The sequence below is a fragment of the Athene cunicularia genome (assembly GCF_003259725.1).
Source record: "Athene cunicularia isolate RWA chromosome 3 unlocalized genomic scaffold, athCun1 chr3_part1, whole genome shotgun sequence".
Lineage (NCBI taxonomy): Eukaryota > Metazoa > Chordata > Aves > Strigiformes > Strigidae > Athene > Athene cunicularia.
Window position 1 is genome coordinate 4015237 of NW_020799097.1, and position 19846 is coordinate 4035082.

Consider the following 19846-nt stretch of genomic DNA (forward strand, 5'->3'; position numbering starts at 1 on the left):
AATACATGTTATTTTCCAATAACTGAAACCATTGATTTGCACACCCCTGTTACACAGTGATCCTTCTTCCCGTTCTGGGGTCGCCTCCATAGGTTGCTTTTCCTTAGATGCTAGTTATTCTGTGTGGTGCTTGCAGGAGGCTTTTTGCCTTCTGTGGCAGCATTTTTCCTTTCAAGACCTTGACTTTAACATGATGCATTAAAGCAGATGGCTCTTGAACAGAAGGCTAAGCTGCCTTGAATCCCCTTGTGTTCACCGGGGGTAAGAAACTGCACTTAGGCACTTCCCATGGAGTAACTAATGTACAATGACTTGTTCCTTCACTTTCTTATTCACAAATATAAGATGACCATTAGATTTTAAAGACCGAGCAGATGGGGGGGAAAAAAAAACAGAAAGCTGGGTTCAGGGAAAGCTGCCGTGTCTTTCACAGCTTTACTTTCTTCCTAACAGAAATGAATCTATCATCATATTTGATTTAGACTTAAATCAGTTGCTCTGGTTTTTGGTGCTAATGAGGAAAACATGTGATGTAAAGTTGACTGAAAGATGGGCAATATTACATATAATATATATGGACTATAGCTAATATATTAGTTTGTGTTTCTTGACAGTGGGGAGGTCTGTGGGTTGCTACAAATGTGGAGGATTTCTGTGGGATGAAATAGTCACCTCTTTTAAACTTTTGAATATTATATTGAAATATCCCTTCCATTTCTGGCCCCAGCTACAACCGGGAGATTGGCTGGAGGAAAAGAAGCAACCACCAACAATATCAGAGTGAATTTCCACCCCAGATGGGAGAAAGCCTGCAAAGTTTGCCAAGCTGAGAAGCCTGGATCCAGATTTGGGTTTTCTTAGGGCTTCAGGCTGAGCCAGGCAGGGACCCTCCATTTGGGCTCATCTTCGCTTTTCCAGCATGTCTAATTCTCTTTCATCGCGTGGCGGGGATGTAGTGAACTGATCTTAGCATTTAAATGGTCGTGCCGCCCTGTGTACCCGCTCCTGCGGGCAGACATTCCCCGTCTCGTTCGGCAGCAGCGCGGGAGATTAACTGGCAATAATGCAAAATGTTAACAGCTGTGTGCAGCTCGCGATGGGATCGCGCGGTAGTTGGCTGCTGCATTTGAAGCTGTTTGTTCCTGGTGTCAGTTAAAAGAGGTTTTCCTGCTTGGCACCTTTGGTTGTGAGCTATTTTCAGGTGCGGAACGTGGGGTTTGTGTCAGGCTCGTTGGTTTACGCAAAGGCATTGCAGGAGCTGGGAAAATCTTTCCCCTTCCTGTCCGGAGTGATGTGACTTAACAAAGTGACAGGGTAACCTCTGATTAAAGGAAATGTTTGGAAATGTTTGCATTTATGGGGCAGGACACAGGGAAGGTACTTTTTCTGTGTTGCAATGTGTCAGAAAAGAGCAACAATGAGAGTTTTCCTAGACCTGTTTAATCACATAGCCCTTCCCACCCTCAATAACACACTCCTTGCTTTCTTGAAGGTACTGTTTAAAAACACTCTGGTGGAAATGCTTTAAGGTGAAAACTGTAGTTTCACGAAACATTCAGCAGGGCTAGGTCACTTTCAAGGATATTTCCTACTGGAGAAAATAAAAATTATTCACTTTGTCCTCTTGTTTGAATGACATCAGATTCTTTTTCCCCACACAGAGAAGGAGAGGGTGTTTAATTCTATCATTTTACTTTCATCTGAACTTTCAGAGTATTATTTTTAATATTATATATTTCACATATTAATATTATATGTTTCATATCAACATTCCTACACTAGTGAAATGCAATGCTTTTACAAAATAAAAATCAAGCCCTCTAAACTCCTAAAGTAATTGTTCCAAAAGTAATATTTTTGTGGGATTTTCATTCTGTGGAAGATGTTGAAAGTTTAGCCTCATTTGAATTTGGAGAGAAATCATAACTGGCTAGTTGTAGACTTGGATTTCATCCTCCAGGACGCTCTTATAAGTGGGAAGCCTCACCCCTATTTTACATGAGAGGTGGAAGAAGTCAGAGAGATGCTGTAGCTGTGTCTACATTGGGCCTTGGGTGAGTGGGAGCCACCAAGAAGGTTAAAAGCTGATCTCAAAAAGCTGAGCTGCAACTCATCTTGGTGCATTCACAGTGCTTGAACAAAAAGTAACTGCTAGAACATTTTGCATGTCCTCATGTTTCAGTGGCAACCTCACCCTTGAGCAGTACCCCAATCTCATTCCCTGGTGGTATGCAGCATCAGAATCTCTCCACGAAGGACCTCTGCCCAGAGCCAAGCTTATGATGAGATGATGGCACAGGATGGCTCTGTGCATCGGGACCCATGTGAGGGGACTGATTAGGTCCAGATTTCCCATCCCAGTCTGCCCATTGCTTGCGTAAAGCTTGTGCCTGATGCTGTGTTTGATCCCACACAATGGGGACATCGGACAAGCCATGGTTTGAGCCCATGCTCAAATTCAATCTAAAATACCCAGTGTGAACCTGAACGCCCAGCACTGAGGCTGCTGCAGCTTGCCAGTGCACCAGTCAAAAAGCTGAAAAGCTCTTGGGGGTCCTAAGGGTTAATAACAGTTATAAATTGGAAAGGACCTCCTATTTCACCTCAAGGCATGAATGAAAAGCTTTCTGGCTGACAGTGGTGGGAAGTAGCAGGAAAGCTGTCTGCATCTCCGCAGGAGCTGCCCACACACAGCAGTTTGTCCTGCAGGATTGTATGGGGGTGGAAAGATCTCCCAGTCTTTCAGGAGATGTCCCAGAGACATTCCCGTCTTTCGGAGATGCATAGCAGGAAAAAATCCTGACTCCTCTCCTTGCACAACGAGCTAGAAACTTTGCTCAACTGCTTAGGGAATATACCTAGGACTGGAATTAACAGAGAGCAAAAATAAACTGGAAAAATTCAAGTCCAGAGGGATGAGGGCTCATGGTTCAGGTGGATGTTTGTAACTATGTGAAAATGGAGGAAAGCAGCTCATATTCTTCCTTTTCTGATTCCCTACGCTTAGTAGCCAGTGACTGGACTAGACACTGCAAGAGTGAGGTAGCTGTGACAGGTTTTTTTAAGAAGTCTTCATCAAATCCAAGGTTCATGAGAGAATTTTTCCAGGTCCTTATTTAAGGACTATAAGGTCCATTTGAGCATGGAGAGCTGTAGCAGCACAGCTCTGTGCTAGCCTGACTAAGGAGGCTTTCTGGAAAATATTTACTATTCCTTTTAATTTAAGGAATTTTATACATTATCATTTTTATGGTTTCTCTTATTAATTGAAACAGCAGCAGCAGCAGCAGCAAAAAGTATCTGTCCTTAAAAAATATCTCTTTTCTGAAGCACCCATTTCCAATGCCTGTATTGCCATTTATCACTTTGACATTTGGAAATTTTAGGAATGGCCAAGCTAAGATTGAGTAGGCAGTGCAATTTGGATAGGGAAAAGGGAATAATAAGGGATTATGACAGTGGAGAGGAAGCTGGATTCCTCAGGCAGTCCGACACCTGAAATGCTGCAGTAAATTGTGTTGTATTATATTACCAGAGACTATATGGTGGGGGGTGTGTGTGTGGTTTGTGGTTTTTTTTTTTTTTTTTTTTTTTTTTTTACATTTTTAACTCTGTCTCTTGCAAAATTATTTTCTTTTGGGGGAATACTTGTTTCTTTTCGCTTTGTTTGTGGCAATTGAAAGATCTTATTCTAATTTACACTGAAGATTTACAGTGTGGCTGCAACAGATTGACAGATTATCTGCAGTATAATTTGTATAGTCACCTGAAATAGATTGTGTGTCTGAGCCCTGCAGTTCTTGTAAATTCCTTTGGTGGTATAAAGGGATCTCATTACCTCAACTTTAAAGTGCCAATGAACTGTCAAAAGGTGTAAAAGAGCTTTATAGTTTGTTAACACTACAAACAAAGTGTGTGTTCATAACCCAGGTTCATTAATTTGTGGTAAATACCAGCCAAGACGAGATGCAGCAGGATCCTGGCCCTGTGTAGTCAGAGGAGAAAGGTTCAAATCCTGCTGTCCCATGCCAGAAAAGGCAGATTGTTTAAAACACCTAAATAATTTCTGGGAGAAAAGACCATCAGTCCCATAGCATGCTTAGGGCTGGAACCCATCCTCCTAAAACCTATTTAAGGAGTCTAGTTTCTATCAACACTCCCATGCATAAGGCAGACTCTCCAGTTCTGCCTGTCTCTGGATGTGCCTCACGCTGGTTGCTGCCAGGCTTAGTTAGGAGGTTCTCTGGTTATCTAAAGTTAGGTGAAAACATATACTTGAAAAAGTCTTGTTTTCAGGTCGGGAGCATCTATTTTCCATCTGAGCAACGTGTCATCTACTCACATCAATTCTTAGATCTGGACCATCCCATAGATTTAAGGTGGAGTCCATCTAAATAAATAGAAAAGTGTGAAAGGCAAAAGTTCTCTTCAGAGCAAGCTGGTGGCTAGGGAAATCATTAGGCAGAGAGATCTGGGATTACAAACGCCTTCTGATTCCCCTGGAGTAAGAGCACAAATATGTCTGGGGATGCAGAGTGCAAGAGGATCAATCAGACACAGAAGAGTGACTGTGCTTAGTATACTCCAGGGAAGGACTGTTGTACCTTGAAGCAGCATGTTCTGGAAACAAACAAACAAAGCTGGAAGATTGTGGCCAGTAACTGAAAATGCTGGGGGAAAAAAAGAAAAAAAAGAAAAAAACCCCAAAAAAACCTAACCCAAAAGCACCACAGGACAGCCTTATGGAAGAAGATGAGTTGGAGAATGAGAAGATCTCAAGACTCTCTCTAAGTGTGTCACCATTGGATTGATGTGTTATAGATGTGTGAAAAACTGCTGACCACAAATGATTAGGAGAGGGAAGCACACATTTTGTTTGAATACAGACTGACCCCAAAGTAGCCTGTGGGTTGGGAAGAGATTTGGAGACGAAGAGGAGAAGCAGAGGTGGAAATTGAGACACTCATGGGGAGAAATATGAATGTGTATATAACTGATGATGTTCAGATGACATGGCACCCAAAATACAGCTTGGCTGGAAGAAAGAAGAGGTATCAGTGGCCTGATCTGAAGTGAAAGAGAAGTCAGGAGTCCAAAGGAGCATTCTCCAGAAGGAAAACAGTAGACAGAAGAAGTACAGATTGAGGAAAGACTTAGGAAAAGGTAGACCATGAAGTGGGACCTGTGCAGCAGAACCTGACAGGAAGAACCTGGGAGCATAAAATGAGACATGGAGGCTGAATCTGTGGATGGAATAAATGAGAGCTTGGGCAAAGCAGGCTGAAAAAAATCACTCTGCCTAAGGTCGCCTGCTGAAGCCACATACCTTCACAAATCAACTGGAGAAGCAGTTGAGCAGTTTCCTCTGCTCATGCCTCATACATTCCTGAAGCTGTGTGAGGAAGAGATGTAATGGTCTGGGAGATGTGACATCAGACTGAGACACAGAAAGGATGAAGGGAACAGGTTTGAAGGGATTGCAGAAGAAAAGGCAAGGTTGTGAGATTTATGTGTTGACTGGAATCACCCTCTGGGAGAGATTGGAAGAGGGAAGGACAGGAGATGTAAGAAGCTGAAGAGAAAGAAGCAGTGGGTCAGCAGGAACAGAAGTGTGCAGGCAGTGGCTGTTGGAGACTGAAAAAAAGTCTGAAGTTTAATGGATCACTCTCAGTTCAAAGTAGAGTTGTCTGGAAAGTTGTTTCCTGGAGGATGAAAGATTGGTAACACAAAGTAACTGCAATATCAGCATCTCAGGGTCTTCTGACAGAGTTGACTCAGGGGGCTCTGACCTCTTTTGGTTTTGATCCGCTTCTTGGGCCAAGGCAAACTAGTCACTTTTTGGTTTATCTCTTTGAACTGACTCAGTTTCCCCATTTTGTGAAATGGTACCAGGCATTCATGTAGATGCAATTCACCCACCTGCCTCTGCAGCTAATATCTGAACAGTGAGCAGTAACTGGAAATGCTAACGAGAGTCTAACTTTTGTTTTTCAGATGTGCTAGATTATTATTCCCAGCTGGAATAAGAGATTTAAATTTTGAGAAACTGGGCTGGCTCAGAGGAAACTTACTTCCCAGTTTTATGCCAGATACTTGTGTAACCCTAAAGAAACCACTTAACCCTTCATCTCCTCTGCACCTTCCTTTGTGTAGAATGAAATCAGTAACTTTATTTGTGGAGGCCTCACCCATGTTTGCGGGGAGTGATAGTCCTAGGCTCCTGGGGTCAGCGACTGCTGTGGAAGGACTTGTCTATAACCAGTGGAGATACTTCCGTTAGGTCTGGCCCTAGCTATCTGCATGTGTGGAGTATCTAGCATGGTAGACCTTCAATACAAAAAATAGATTGCAAACTATGCACCTCCTTTAGTGACCAGTGTTGATCCAAGTTTCTTTTCTGGTAGAAGCCGGGAGACATTTTAAGGTAGTGGGCAAGAGGTGATTTTTGTCATAAATGTACAAGGAGTGAGTAAAATGAATACACCCGAACACTTCAGAACTGTCCAACAGAGACAGTCAACTGTCAACTCTGACAAACACTTTGAAGAAGTCGTTTTGGCTGAAGCAAAATTTCCCACTGGGATGGGGAATGGGATCTGGAGTGGCCTTTCTCAGCTGAGATCGATACCACTGCTTTTTTCTCTCTGCCCCTCTCCCCTTCTGCTCTGCAGTGCTGGCAGAGAGACTGGACATGTGCTCAGCGTTATAAATGAGAGGGGAGAATCAGTGGTCAGGGGAGCACAGGTCTGTGCATCCGTTCAGACCCAAGGAAACTCATAGCTTTGTGAGGCAGTCACTAGTCAGGGCAGCTGGAGATTCCAAGGCTGGAAAAAAGTCTCTCCTGAGTCACTTTGGGGCAATCTTCTTGCCTGAATTAGGAGACAACTCTCCTGTGCCTGTAGTGGGACAGAGAAACTTCTCCAGAAGGTGATTCAGAGTGTATAGCTCCCCAAGAGCCTATTTTCCCCATTGACTATAGGATGTGTCTCCTAATTAATCAGGTTACAATTGCCTCTATCCTGTAGTAATTTTTTTTTCCAACCCCCTCTATTTCAATACGTCCAATTGTAGCAGTTTCTGCTTTCAAAACTGGGTGATCAAAGATAGCTCTTCAACACCCTGTTTAAATTTTCAACACCCCCTGAGACACCCAAAATACACCTGGGAGAGAAAATATTGTTCCTGTCTTTTGTAATGGGAGGAACGTAAATAATGACCTAATTTATCTAAACATACATCACCCGGTACAATCTACAGGTGTAAGAGCAACAGATTCATCCGATTATTTTGGAGTAATAGTCATTTAATGTGTATGGCTATGCCAAATTAAAGCAAGTCAGTTAAACAACTCACTCACTTGGACTACTCAGATGTTAAGTGTGTACTTAAGCACTTTGCCTGATGTGGACAGACTTTACTGTAGCCCTGGAGATAAGTATACCCTGACATACCTTGCTGAGTTTGCTGACTTTTGACGTGATTCTGAGACATTTCTGTAAAAGTCAAATCGTCATCTCTGGTTGAACCGCTTAGGACTAGGCAAAATCAGTTGCCTAGTGAAGCCTTTATATTTATTTACAGATTTATAAAATGTTTTGTGGTAGGAATTGTGAGAAATTAAATTTACACTATTTTTCTTCTTCTCTACTTGACATAGAAAAAAGCATGGCATTGTACACATCAGAATTGCCTCGTTCTTAATCATTTTGCCAGCTCTATACAAGACTACATCTTCATATCGTGTTTCAAAAAAGGAAGCATAAATCAGGGTCCCGGTGCCAAGATGTTCCTTATGCTATGATTTGTGATTAATTCACTTTGGAATTTGTTTTCACCTCCCTTGAATTGCTGGGTTGCTATTTGACAACAGGGTTCTGCTCTGCTCTGTATGTAACGGTGTTTCTGTCAAGACATTTAGCAAAATGTTCAATTCTTACTTTGCCCACAATAGTATTTAGAGTCTAAAGGCTCTGTCCTGTCCCTTTAACATGAAGGCACTTCTGCTTTAGATCTCAAGATGTGTTTTTTTCCCAATCTGAGCTTAGTTAATTATTAAAAATGAGTTCAATAATTAAGGAGTTACACAGATTCATCTATTTTTCAGTACTTTTGAGTGTTTCTGCTTGCAGTACTTTTTTGGGCGAAGTAATAATTTAAATATATTGCAGCTGTTGGTCTTTTAAATCTTCTACTCTCAAACAAGTCATTTATTTACCTGTTGCACAGTCCAGTCCCACTCACTGAAGGTTATTTTATGAACTCTGCACGTTTCATCTGAAATAGAGTTTGTTTTCAAGGGAAAACAAGAAAGAGAGCTCTGGGCTTCCAAAGGGTGCTCCTGCAGACACACTGCAGAGGCAGAGGTCTTGATTCCAGGGAACCCCCTTTAGGTATTCATGATCTTTGTAGAGAGCACGTTGGTTCTTTGAAGGAGAGAAGCTGGAAAAGACCTCTAGGAGATGAAGGTTGTCTCCTAGCTGGAGATCATTCTCTCCTGAGATGTTAATCAGCATATTTCACCTCCCCATTCAAAAGTTGGGAGGAGGAGTGCCTCTGAAAAGTGGTGTACCCTATCCAAGCAGCCAACCCCTGGAAGGCGAGCAGAGCCCTTGAAACTTCTTAAAAGAGCAGTAGCAATTTGATTTGGCTGTCTGCCGTCTGTTTGGCGGCTCATTTAGCTGAGTATCGATATAAAGGACCATTTCAGGCACTCTACAGTATCCAAGGTATCTATGTTGGTCTGGCAGATAGGACACACATCTTACATGTCTTTCTGGAACAGCAGCTAGAGGCCAATTGTACATCAAAACCAACATGTTTAGGAACTTGAAACCAACCCACAGTCTCCAAAATAAGTCAAGGCCATTGCAGGCACCACTGGTGATAGTGACTATGGGGCTTGGTGAGTGCTGTGCTTTTTCTCAAGCTATCTTAATTGGATACAGAAGTTGGAGAACATGGGAGTTGCACTTTTTCCTACAGTTGGAACTATGTGAGATAGAGTTCGCAATGTTATACTTACTTTCAAAAAAGTAGCCAGCTGTAAATTTTTTTTTTTTTTTTCCTAGGAAGGGGAATGGGTGATTTTAAACACCAATGGGTGATGACTGCTCAAGGAACGGTGTAGTACATTGGTGTGTGAGTGTATGAGGGGCTTCCACCAAAATCATGGGGTTAGGAATATGTTATAGTTAAGACAAAGAAGCCTCAGTTATGGTCCCTCCTTTGTGAACTGACAGTATTGCTGACCAAATCCTGTGTGTCACTTGTGCTGCTTAGAGTAGAGGAGAACCTGACTTACAGGTGTTTCTGTATGTGGGAATATAAATGGGAAGCAAGGAAAAAGGAATCTGCTAGAATTTTTTATTTTTTTCCTAACAAAAATATACTAAAAGTATCGGAAATTGGAAGTAGATCTTACACATACAAAGAAATATCCCACCCCACCAAAATCATCAGGAAAAAGGTAAAACAAACTGTGGAATGGAAGACAGACAGAGTCTGGGAGGACACACAAAGAATAAAAAGGAGACAAAACCCAAGGGATATTTGGGTACCTTGACTGCTGCTCTTTTAGAAGAAAAAACAACTTGAGAAGATTATCCTTAATTTTTTTTTTTTTTTTTTCAGTGGTTAGAAGTGGAAAAAAAAAAAAAAAAAAAAAAAAAGCCTGAAACAAGCCTTTTCCATTAAAGAATATTTGGAATGCAGAACAGTGGTTTGCACCTCTTAATGACAAGAGTCATTGCCCAGCAGTGATTTTATAATGGTTGCTGTAGTGTGAGTGTGACAGATGTACACAATGGGAGTCAGTGGTGTGCCTGGCCACAGATGCACTCAGACACTCACACACTAACACATGGACACAAATCAGTGCTATAAACAAAAAAGTCCAGAGCTGGAGAAAAATTGTATGCTGCTCAACATGCAGATGGCTGCTGTCAGTCGTTCTCTTTTATGTGAGTCCTAAAAATTCATGAGATTCACTCAATGAAAGGAGGTAAATCAATAAAGATGATGAGACTGCTGCTAGTGAAAAAATGCACATTGAATGATATCGAGATTTTTTTTTTTTTTTTTGAGCGGGCTAAAGCTGTGTTGAGCATGAGTCTCACCAGGAAAATCTTTGATGACTGTGCTCACGAATGGTGCAAGGTGGGCTTTGGCTATGTCTATGTTAGTAAACAGTACGGGCCAGTAGATCTATAGAGCGAATGATGTAGGGGCTGGGGATACAGGATCAACACTCGGTGTGTTTTAGAGGCTACTATAGAGTCATTCTAGTCTGGTTCCATTAGTGTCTAAAGAGTATTCTGTGTTCTACCAGATTACAGCTTCTGCATTAGTTCCATCTGAAGGAAATCCGTTTGATGCATTCCAATGATATGAACTGAGGCACGGTAAGTGAAGGATGGCTTGGGAGATTTGCTTATCTGTTAGTTGAGAAATTTCAAGCCTGACTGAAGTAAAAATAATCCAGAAGTATCTCAGACAGGTTTAGACGCCCATCATTGACAAACAGAGCAGGTGCTCAAGTTGACAGAGTATAAAGACTTGATTCTTTCTTCTCTGGTTCTTCTGTGAATTCACCGAATTGGAGGTGCTACTTTTTATTTCCATCTTCATTAAGGAAAGAATTGGGACACTGGAGTATAAACAACGAGCAAGTGAAACAAGGTACGGAAAGAGAAAAACTTGCTTAAAATAATTTGAAAATGATTTATTGAATGCAGCCTCTACTCTCAGTGATTTCTGGTGTTATTACTTTTCTATAGCACAACCAGGGAGGACAGTAACTTGCTGTGGGCTACAGGTAAATTATGAGCTATTCCAAAGGAAGGAAGGAAAAGCGTACTTAATGTGGGTGTGTGAGGCACATAGCCTCCCCTGATGGTGTTCAGTGTGTTGCATCTCACTGGGCCAATTTGTTCCAAAGCCTGCTAGGGAGAACGAAATGTCAAGAGTTAAAGCAAACTTCATGAAGTGAAGAAGGAAGGGTGAAACGGCAAGATGTTGCATTGCCGGAGCTGTTGTACACAGACTTGGTAGTATGTCCACTGAAGAGGAGGGGATTTGGGAAACTGCAGTTGCCACCTTGCTATTGGCTTCCAGTGGCGACCTAAGGTTGCTGATGCAGTGGGCTTTTCTTCATCTTGCAGTTGTTCTGACCCACATATTCACACTGCTCACCACACCTACATCCCATTCCCAGCCCCAGGGATGTTACGTGACCTTCACATCAGCTGTACCTTAAAGTTAAAAATGTATTTTCAGGTCTATCCAGATTAGGGTCTCACCGAGGATATTTCGGCAGCGTATACTGAGATTCAAATTTTATGCAAAAAAAGAATCCTCAAAGTTGCAGCATTAAAATAGTACGGGATGTTATTTCTGCTTTTGGATTAAAAAAACAAACAAACAAACAAACAAATTATTTTCATATGAAATGTTTAAGCCACTTAACCCAAGATTTCAAAAAAAATGACCCCTCATTTCAGATCCTCCACTGGAGACAGTTTCGAGATGACCTCATGTTGCTAGCTGAGCAATCTGTACTCACTCTTAAATGGTTTTGAAACTGGTGATATTTGTCTTTTTGTATCTCACAGAAATGTTATTAATAGCAGCTTGTATTTTTGTGAATGTAAGTTACTTGTGGGCCTAGATTTGCTGGATGTTGTTTTGGACACTAGACTGGGGAATCTGATAATTTGAAGTGCTTTTTGAACTCAGAGAAGGATGATGGTCCCTGCAGAGAGTGTTCTTCGTTGGTTATAAAGGGTGTTTAAGAACAGACTATTTCTCACATAAGGATGGCAGTCCTGGGGGAAAGAACCTGAACCTCAGCTCCCACTGCCTGTTTCCAGCATGTTTTCTCAGCTTTTTGGGACCAATAAAGACAAAATATATGAAATGAAGATGTTGTTTAGAAAGGGCTGCATATCTGATCCAGAGTAATCTGATTCGCCAGTCAGAGAGGGACCTGGGGGGGTGATTGACAGCCGGCTGAACAGGAGCCAGCAGTGTGCCCAGGGGGCCAAGGAGGGCAACGGCATCCTGGCTGGTGTCAGCACTGGCGTGGCCAGCAGGGACAGGGAAGGGATCTGAGCCCTGTACTCGGCACTGGGGAGGCCGCACCTTGCTAAGTGGGTTCAGTTTTGGGCCCCTCACCCCAAAAAGGCCATTGAATGACTCGAGCGTGTCCAGAGAAGGGCAACGGAGCTGGGGCAGGGTCTGGAGCACAGGTCTGCTGGGGAGCGGCTGGGGGAACTGGGGGAGTTCAGTCTGGAGAAGAGGAGGCTGAGGGGAGACCTCCTGGCCCTCTGCAACTCCCTGCCAGGAGGGGGCAGAGAGGGGGGATGAGTCTCTTGAACCAAGTAACAAGTTATAGGACAAGAGGGAATGGCGTCGAGTTGCACCAGGGAAGGTTTAGACTGGATATTAGGAAGCATTTCTTTCCAGAAGGGGTTGTTGGGCGTTGGAATGGGCTGCCCATGGCAGGGGGGGAGTCCCCATCCCTGGAGGGGTTTAAGAGTCGGGTTGACCCAGCGCTGAGTGATCTGGTGTCGTTGGGAACTGTCAGTGTGAGGTTATTGGTTGGACTGGAAGATCTTCTCCAACCTAGTCAATTCTGTGATTCTGTGATCCAAGAAGATGTGCACAAATAGTCTTTTGTAACATTAATCCCATCTCTCCTACACAGCATCAAGAAGAAATGAATGACTGTAGGATGATCCAAGTGAGGCAGCATTTTCTAAGCATGCTGCTCCTGGTTTTTTTTTTTTTTTTTAATTTTTTTTTTTTTTTTTTATTTATTTTTTTCTATGTTGATTGACTTGTTTTTTAAATTTATTTTTTCAGGCTGGATGCCCAAAGTATCTTTAACACGCTTGAAATCATCAGCTCACGTTAATGACACACGATTAGTGCTCCAGGAACCTGTTGATTGGCAACCTGGTGACAAAATCGTGGTGGGGCAGACAGGCCTTGGAGATGCACAGCAGCAAGAAGAAATGGCTATTATCGAGTCTGTGAACAACACGGAGCTGTACCTTAGATCACCACTCAGGTATCCTTTCAAGGGCCAAGGACATTTCTATAGCAGAGAACTAAACCAGAGGAAAATTTGGTCAAAGTGAGGATTTGCTGTTTCCTGTGGGACATAATAGCTATATAAATCCCTTTAACAAAGGTGGTCAGAGGTATTTCAGTTCCTCTTAAGCTAGTGGATGTTCAATCCTGAATGTTTCTGACTATGCTTAAATTCTGTATCATAGCCATGAACTCAGAAAACCTTTGAAGCAGAAAGCACTGATGGCCAGCACAGTCCAGTGGCATCAGCACAGAGTTGGCAAAGAAATTTACTCCATAGTTAATTTCTTGAGAATGTTTTTTTTTTGTTTTTTTTTTTTTTCACAAAAAGTGTCTGACTTCATTACAAAAATACTTCCCTTCTTGGATGGTTTGCTTAAGGTGATTAACACACTCAAAGTGAATTATTTCACTTTGGAAATAGTGCTTCCATATTTCCAGCGAATAATAGTTTCACTGCCTTATGGTCTCTTTGTATTCTGTGAGTGGAGATCTTGAACAAACTGTACTTCTTATCATCAACACGTGGAGCACCAGTGTTGAAATGTGTTATCTGTTTGGGAGGCAACCCAACTCCAGTGCCTAGGAAGATTAATGGTATCATTTTGGGAAATATTTGGGGCTTGAGGAAGAAAGTACTGATATTTTTCACCAAAATATGGTTTGGGAAGATGGTGGAAATTCAGTGACTCAAATGTTTAGGTGTAATTATACATAATCTAAGGAAAATTTATGAGCTTGAGAGACAAAACGATGACAAAAAAACATCAGCCAAAGAAAAATATATCTAGCCCACATATGCAGACACATTGGATATGCCACTGTCCACGGTGAGAAGAAAACTGAACCCAGGTCTTAATTTGAACAGTTGGAGTCATAAGCTTAGTGTAAACATCATTCTTGCCATCTGGCAGGTGTGGACGCTTTTGTGTCGTTTTTGTGTCTTTCCCTAGGTACTCCCACAGTGTTGGAGATGGATGGGTGAACGGCCAAAGCCTGCCTTTGGGTGCGGTGGTGGCAGTGATTAGCAGAAGGGTGGTTGTTCAAGGAAATGTCACAACGGAGAGGATGTCACACCTTCGACAGTGTGCAAAAGCAGCTGTTACAAGGGGTGAGGAGGGTTTTTCTTATAGAAACAATCTGAGGAGGAAAGTTACTCCATTAAAATCACATTGTGGTATCACTGCGCGTTAGTAATCTTTCTTAATAGGATAACTTTGAGATATACTAGTGCCAGGAAAGAGAGTTTATCTTTCCAAACATTGTTTGACATTGAAGTGTGAAGTCTTGGGAGTTGAACTGCATTTCATGGTAATATCTCCAACGTATTATTTTCAAATTGTTGTTTCAAGCCATCTTGGGAAAGACCCTTTAGTTCTGCCTGAGCCTAAGGGTGTAGAAAAGAAAGAGTCTTCTGAAAACATGTTTCAGTGTACATAATATATTAAATTTTTAATTGTGTTTACTATTTAGTCACTTTGAGAAGAAGGAAAAACAAAACAGCCCAATGCTGTTTGTACTCTTTAGTGTAAAATACTGAGATGGTTTTTAGTGTTTAAGGGATACCGAGAAAAAATAATAGGTGATGGTTTCTTGTAGCATATAATAACACTGGAAAAAAGCATGTTAAGTACCTCAGTTCTCCTTTAGTTTTACCTGTGTGAAACACCATGAAGGTTGACAGGTGGCTTCCTGATTTACACCAGGTGATGAGGCAGCAGAATCAGACACAGTGATTATAATTTGAGGAGAGTTAGGTTATCTGGCAACCCAGGTGTAAGGTTTTCTTTAAAAATAAAATGCCTTGGGCTTTCAGACTGTGACACAAGACTTCATTTGATATCCAGCAGCCAACTGCTTCTATTACTCATGGATTTATGGTCCATTTTCTGTGGAACTCATAAATATAGGCTCTGAAATGTTCTAACCATTTGAGGTTTTTATTTGAGTTAGAGGAGGATTTCACAGAGGAGGCACCAGAAGATGAGTGAGCAGTGGGTTTTTTTGCGGTTAATTTACCTTCTTTAAATGAAAAATGAGCATTACTGAGCATAAGCAGGCAGTGCTGGAATTTGAGATCCCCTCTGCTCGCCCACTGAACAAGCTCAAGTTGCCCATTAGTAGCCTGAATCCCTTCATACCAAAATATCCTAAGCACAGACCCATGGAAGGATGTCTTTCATGAATATCAATGCCTTCCCCAACCCTACGGTTTACTTTCCTTGTCTTCAGACTGTGGGTAGTGACAGTTCCCCATCCATCTGCAGGGAGAGTCAGGAGAGCAAGAATTTTAAAGACATTTCAAACTGTTCTCATTTCAGTTTAGCTCAGTACATCCATGCCCAATCCTCTTTTCAAGAACCTCACCCAAGGTAAATCAATGTCAAATCCATCTTTCCTGTGCGTAAGACTATTTAAAATTGAACACAGGGAACTTTCCAAGGCATAAAACTACCACAGCTTCCTGCTGATTTTAATATATGTTCGTCTAAAAATGTCCAGACTCTTAGGGAAGGAACCATGAGATTATTTAGAGGGAGGATCAAATATGCTTGCCTGTGGCTATTTGTCTTTGGGCCCATGTTTAAGATTGCTGCTGGAGACGGGGTGTCACTGAGTCAATGTGGTGGGTCTCCTGATGTTGCTTGGGGCACTCTGTGTGTCCCACGGTCACCACGGAGAACTAACGCTGACAATTCCCACCGGGTTGTATTCCAGGTGGCTCCAGGTGTCTGTACAAGCGAAGCGAGAGGCAGCTGGGCTCTCGGGACCTGGGGGCCATCGTGGTTGTGGAAGCCTTCCAGGGAGAGGCGAGTTGGCTCCGGGTGGAGGGGGTTGAATTCCACCACATGGGCCAAGCGTTTCGGCAGCCCGGCAGCGCCCTGACTGTTGCTGGCAATGCACGGATGGAAGGTGAGACAACTGCACTGGAGGTCGGCCCGAACGATGTCAAATGTCCACCTTTTCCTCCCCAAAGCTGGGGCATGTGTCCTCAAAACCTGCTCAGGTCTTGGGTCAGTTGATAAGTTGGATTGGTAAATGTGAGTAAACCTCACTTGTAGTCCAAGCCCAAATGAAACTTGATGGAGTGCTTTAAGCTGCTTTAGTTCCTTTGCATCTCTGGACAGCTTCTCCTAAAATAATATTTTATTTTTATGCCACATGTCTGAGTTGGCATGCTATTCTAGCTCCGGAAATAAATACACTAATATACTGTGAGGTGGCTCAGGGCTGTGAGGTTGCATAGACCAAAATTTAATTCTATCACCTGAAGGTTAAGGAACATATTAAGTTCCTTTGACTTTTTCACTGGTAAGTGCAGAATTCCTCTCTGTGGAAGTGGCAGTGAGGGCTCTGAAGACCGGTGGTGATAGGAGCAAGTTGGGTGTTTTCAAATAATGTTTTAAGGGTACTGGATGGGACTTTCCCCTCCAGCTAACCCACATTTATGCTTTTCCTATGCCATCTGCATCACTGAGTGATAATCTAGGCTTCCTGGTGGCAAGAGGCGGGCACTCGCCATGATCCTGGAATACAGTGGGCAGATCACCGTACCTGGCTAAGACAAGTTGTAAAAGATACCTGCCCTGTCCTCACTGCCCTTCTGAAACATTCCTCCTCCCCTTCAGTCCCACTTCAATCGCTTAACTGCCTGGGCTCATAACATACTTCACTCTTGGAACCTTACCCCATCCTTTCACCAGATCTCTTCCTCCTTCCTCACAATACTGGACCGCCTCCAGTAACCCATTTCTGCCCTCAGGGCCCCTCTTCCCTCCTGTGCCCGTCTCAGCAACGCCCGCCCGTTGGCCAAGATCTGCCGGGTGAGTGGGCAGCTGCAACCGAGCAGGCTCATGGAAGCCAGAAAGATTCATTGCACAGCATCAAAGGATGAGGAGCTAATACAAGTTTCTCCCAGCCTTCAAGCTGCGGTGTGCTTTTCGCTCACAGCACTCATTTCTTTCCAGACTCTTACATCCGCGGCTGTTGTGTTATGGACTCCTTTGGCCGAGGACTCCATCTGACCGGGATCTCAAACCTTAGTGTGGACAACAATGTTTTCTATAACATTTCAGGCCATGGGCTTCTGCTGGGTAAGTGAAGCAAGAAAATAACTATCTTATATGCAATAGCAACGTGTGCCGATTGCCATTTGCATGGAAATCCATTGGAGGGAAAAATGGCAGATCCTTAACTACACCCTGAGAATCACATCTTCCACATTTTCTGGTATCAGTGAATCCGGAATAAAGCTCCCATGATTCCACATGCAACTCTTGGCAGCTGTTTCCATTTGACCATACACTCACTCTTTCTTCAGGTCAGTCTTCATTTGATCTGGATCCTTTTTTTTTTTTTTTTCAGTCTACAAATAGAAGGAGATTTTTTTTTTTTTTTTTTTAGGGGATTGATTTATCTGTCTTTGGAAGAGCACCATTATGCAATATTTAAGACCCCAATTCAGTGAGGCATTTAAGAGCATACTTACCTTTAACTTCAGTCATTTGACATCGACAATAACGGAGTGAAAGCATATGTTAAAAGTTAAGCTGAGGATTTAGCACTTAAATAAATCGGAGCTTGGAGCAACAAAAATGTTAAACAACAAAATATTTCTCCTAACTAACCATCAGGAGACTGACTTGCAGCATCTTCTGCTGGGATCTCATGTTGCCTGAATACCTAAAGATATAGCTCAATTTTTGTTTTCCGTCAGAGATGGGATAAAAATGACCAATTTAAAGATAAACAGAGGGAAAAAAAAAAAAAAAGCCTTCAAGCCTTCAGTCCCGATCCTGCAGTTCCACACACAGAGCGAGTCCCTATGATAGGTCCTGTATATAAACATAATGAGGAGTGATAGATTACGATTTAAACAGAGGAGACTGTAAAGTGGGAGTGATTGTGCACAACTTGTACATGGAGAGAGCGGGCTCAGAGAGATGCAACGACTTGCCCAAGGTTTTGCACAGAGCCCCTGTGGCCGTGGGGAAACAGAACAAGATCTCCAACCTGTCAACGTGCCTTGGCTCGCTCGTGCTAGGACATGTGTCTGAGTTAAAGGGCTCTGGGCTGCGCTGAATCTTTCCACTGAAGTTTCAGCCTGAATACACCTTATCCCCAAGATGTCTTTAATGGCTTCACTGTCAGCAGCTCCAGAGGGTCTGATGGATGAATTTATATATCATTTTGTTGCCTGTGAAGGAATATTTATTATAGCTGGCTATTTGCAGCTCCAGAATTGGACTCCTTCAGTGATTTCATCTAAAACCCTTATTTTCTGGGGGTTTGCAAGACAGTCATAAAAAGTCGCTCTGGGCTTAAAATTAATTGACACACCAGGTCTCAGCTTGGAAGCCAAGATCTTTTATGCCACCTCGAAAACCTATATGGCTGTCAAAAGGACTGCTTTAGGATCCTGTTCATGCTCTGGTAGGGGCATTGTTTGTAGTAAATACAGCCTGGAAAGAAATATTTCCTAAATGGATCTTGTTCCACAAATGGAGGAAGCCTCAAGTGCCTGAGAGGAAAGCTAAAAATAATTACTGCCATTCCCAAAACCAAAGCACATCAGTTTTCCTGTGAAGTGGCTTACGTTTGGGGTAGTAATGATTGGGGAAGGGATTTGTATTTGGAACAGAACTTGAGCAGGTATAGTTGCAAAATAAGCGTTTGATAAACAAAGCTAAACAGATTTAATTGGCTCCTGGTGTGGGCCAGAGATGTTCCACTTTGTAATCTGCTTCCAAAACACCAGAGCGGTGGGACATATGTTGAGGTGTCCTTAGGACTCAACTTGTATGGCACTGTCAACTTTTTCCCTTTGGGTGGCACATTTCTTCATGGTTAGTTTAAAAGATTTTTTTTTTTTTCTCTTCCTACTTCAATACTGTTACTAGATCTGGGGCATCCCATGACTTTGAGTTGTGTGATCAATTGGTTGATTGATTTTTTCTTTTTCTTCTCATGCTTCATTCATTAGGGGGGCAAAATCACCACTTTTTTGCAGAGTTGCACCAGGTGCTTTTATTTAGAAATTGTCTTACCTGTAAGTAGGGCAGCGGGTGGAGACGTGGGAGATAAGTAGGACTTTGAATTCTAATACTGCCAGAATCATGCCTGTGTGTGCATAGGTAAGCCACTTCCCCACTCTGAATCTCTCTTTTTCCAACTGTAAATGTCCTTTATAATACACTTTTTAATTCATTTGTTCCATAAACTTGCAGTACAGTATGGCTGGTGTTATATATAACACCTAGTGCATATTGCATCGAGACTCAAAGTTGTCATTGCCTCTTTGTATAATAGAATATGTATCGTAGTATTCCTTTCCCTGTTTGTTTTTTATCTCATTAAAGTTTAAGCTCTCAGTGACAGAAACTGGGTTTTATCACATTTACAGTGTTGATCAGATCTTGCTTGTGGCCTCCTGACATTTCTGAAACACACAGCCTTTCCCTTTCCAGGCTGTGCGCTGTGTTGAGCAGTCATGGCAGTCTTTGACCATCTCACGGCCATCTTCTACTGTGTGTGAAACACAGGTTTCTAAGTGTTTTTTAAACAGTGATTTACCCAGAGACAATTAGCAGAAAAAACTAATTCCCGGGTGGGCCATGCCAACAAAGAAGACAGGGCAAACCCCAGCAAGTTCTGTGACCTGCATAATAGTTTTCCATCTATATTTACATTTGTGTTATTTTTATCTTTTTTTTTTTTTTTATCTCTTTTTTTTTTTTTTTTTTTTTTTTTTTTT

General features: G+C 42.3%; 1 protein-coding gene across 1 annotated transcript in view; it reads left to right on the forward strand.

The window, feature by feature from the left end:
- The window catches only part of PKHD1 (PKHD1, fibrocystin/polyductin), a 265500-nt gene that overhangs the window by 103364 nt on the left and 142290 nt on the right, over nucleotides 1–19846 (forward strand). Inside the window, exons 36-39 of the mRNA XM_026846419.1 lie at nucleotides 12862–13069; nucleotides 14046–14203; nucleotides 15811–16005; nucleotides 17061–17186. Of these exons, the coding sequence (XP_026702220.1) occupies nucleotides 12862–13069; nucleotides 14046–14203; nucleotides 15811–16005; nucleotides 17061–17186 (687 nt within the window). The remainder of the gene's footprint in view (nucleotides 1–12861; nucleotides 13070–14045; nucleotides 14204–15810; nucleotides 16006–17060; nucleotides 17187–19846) is intronic.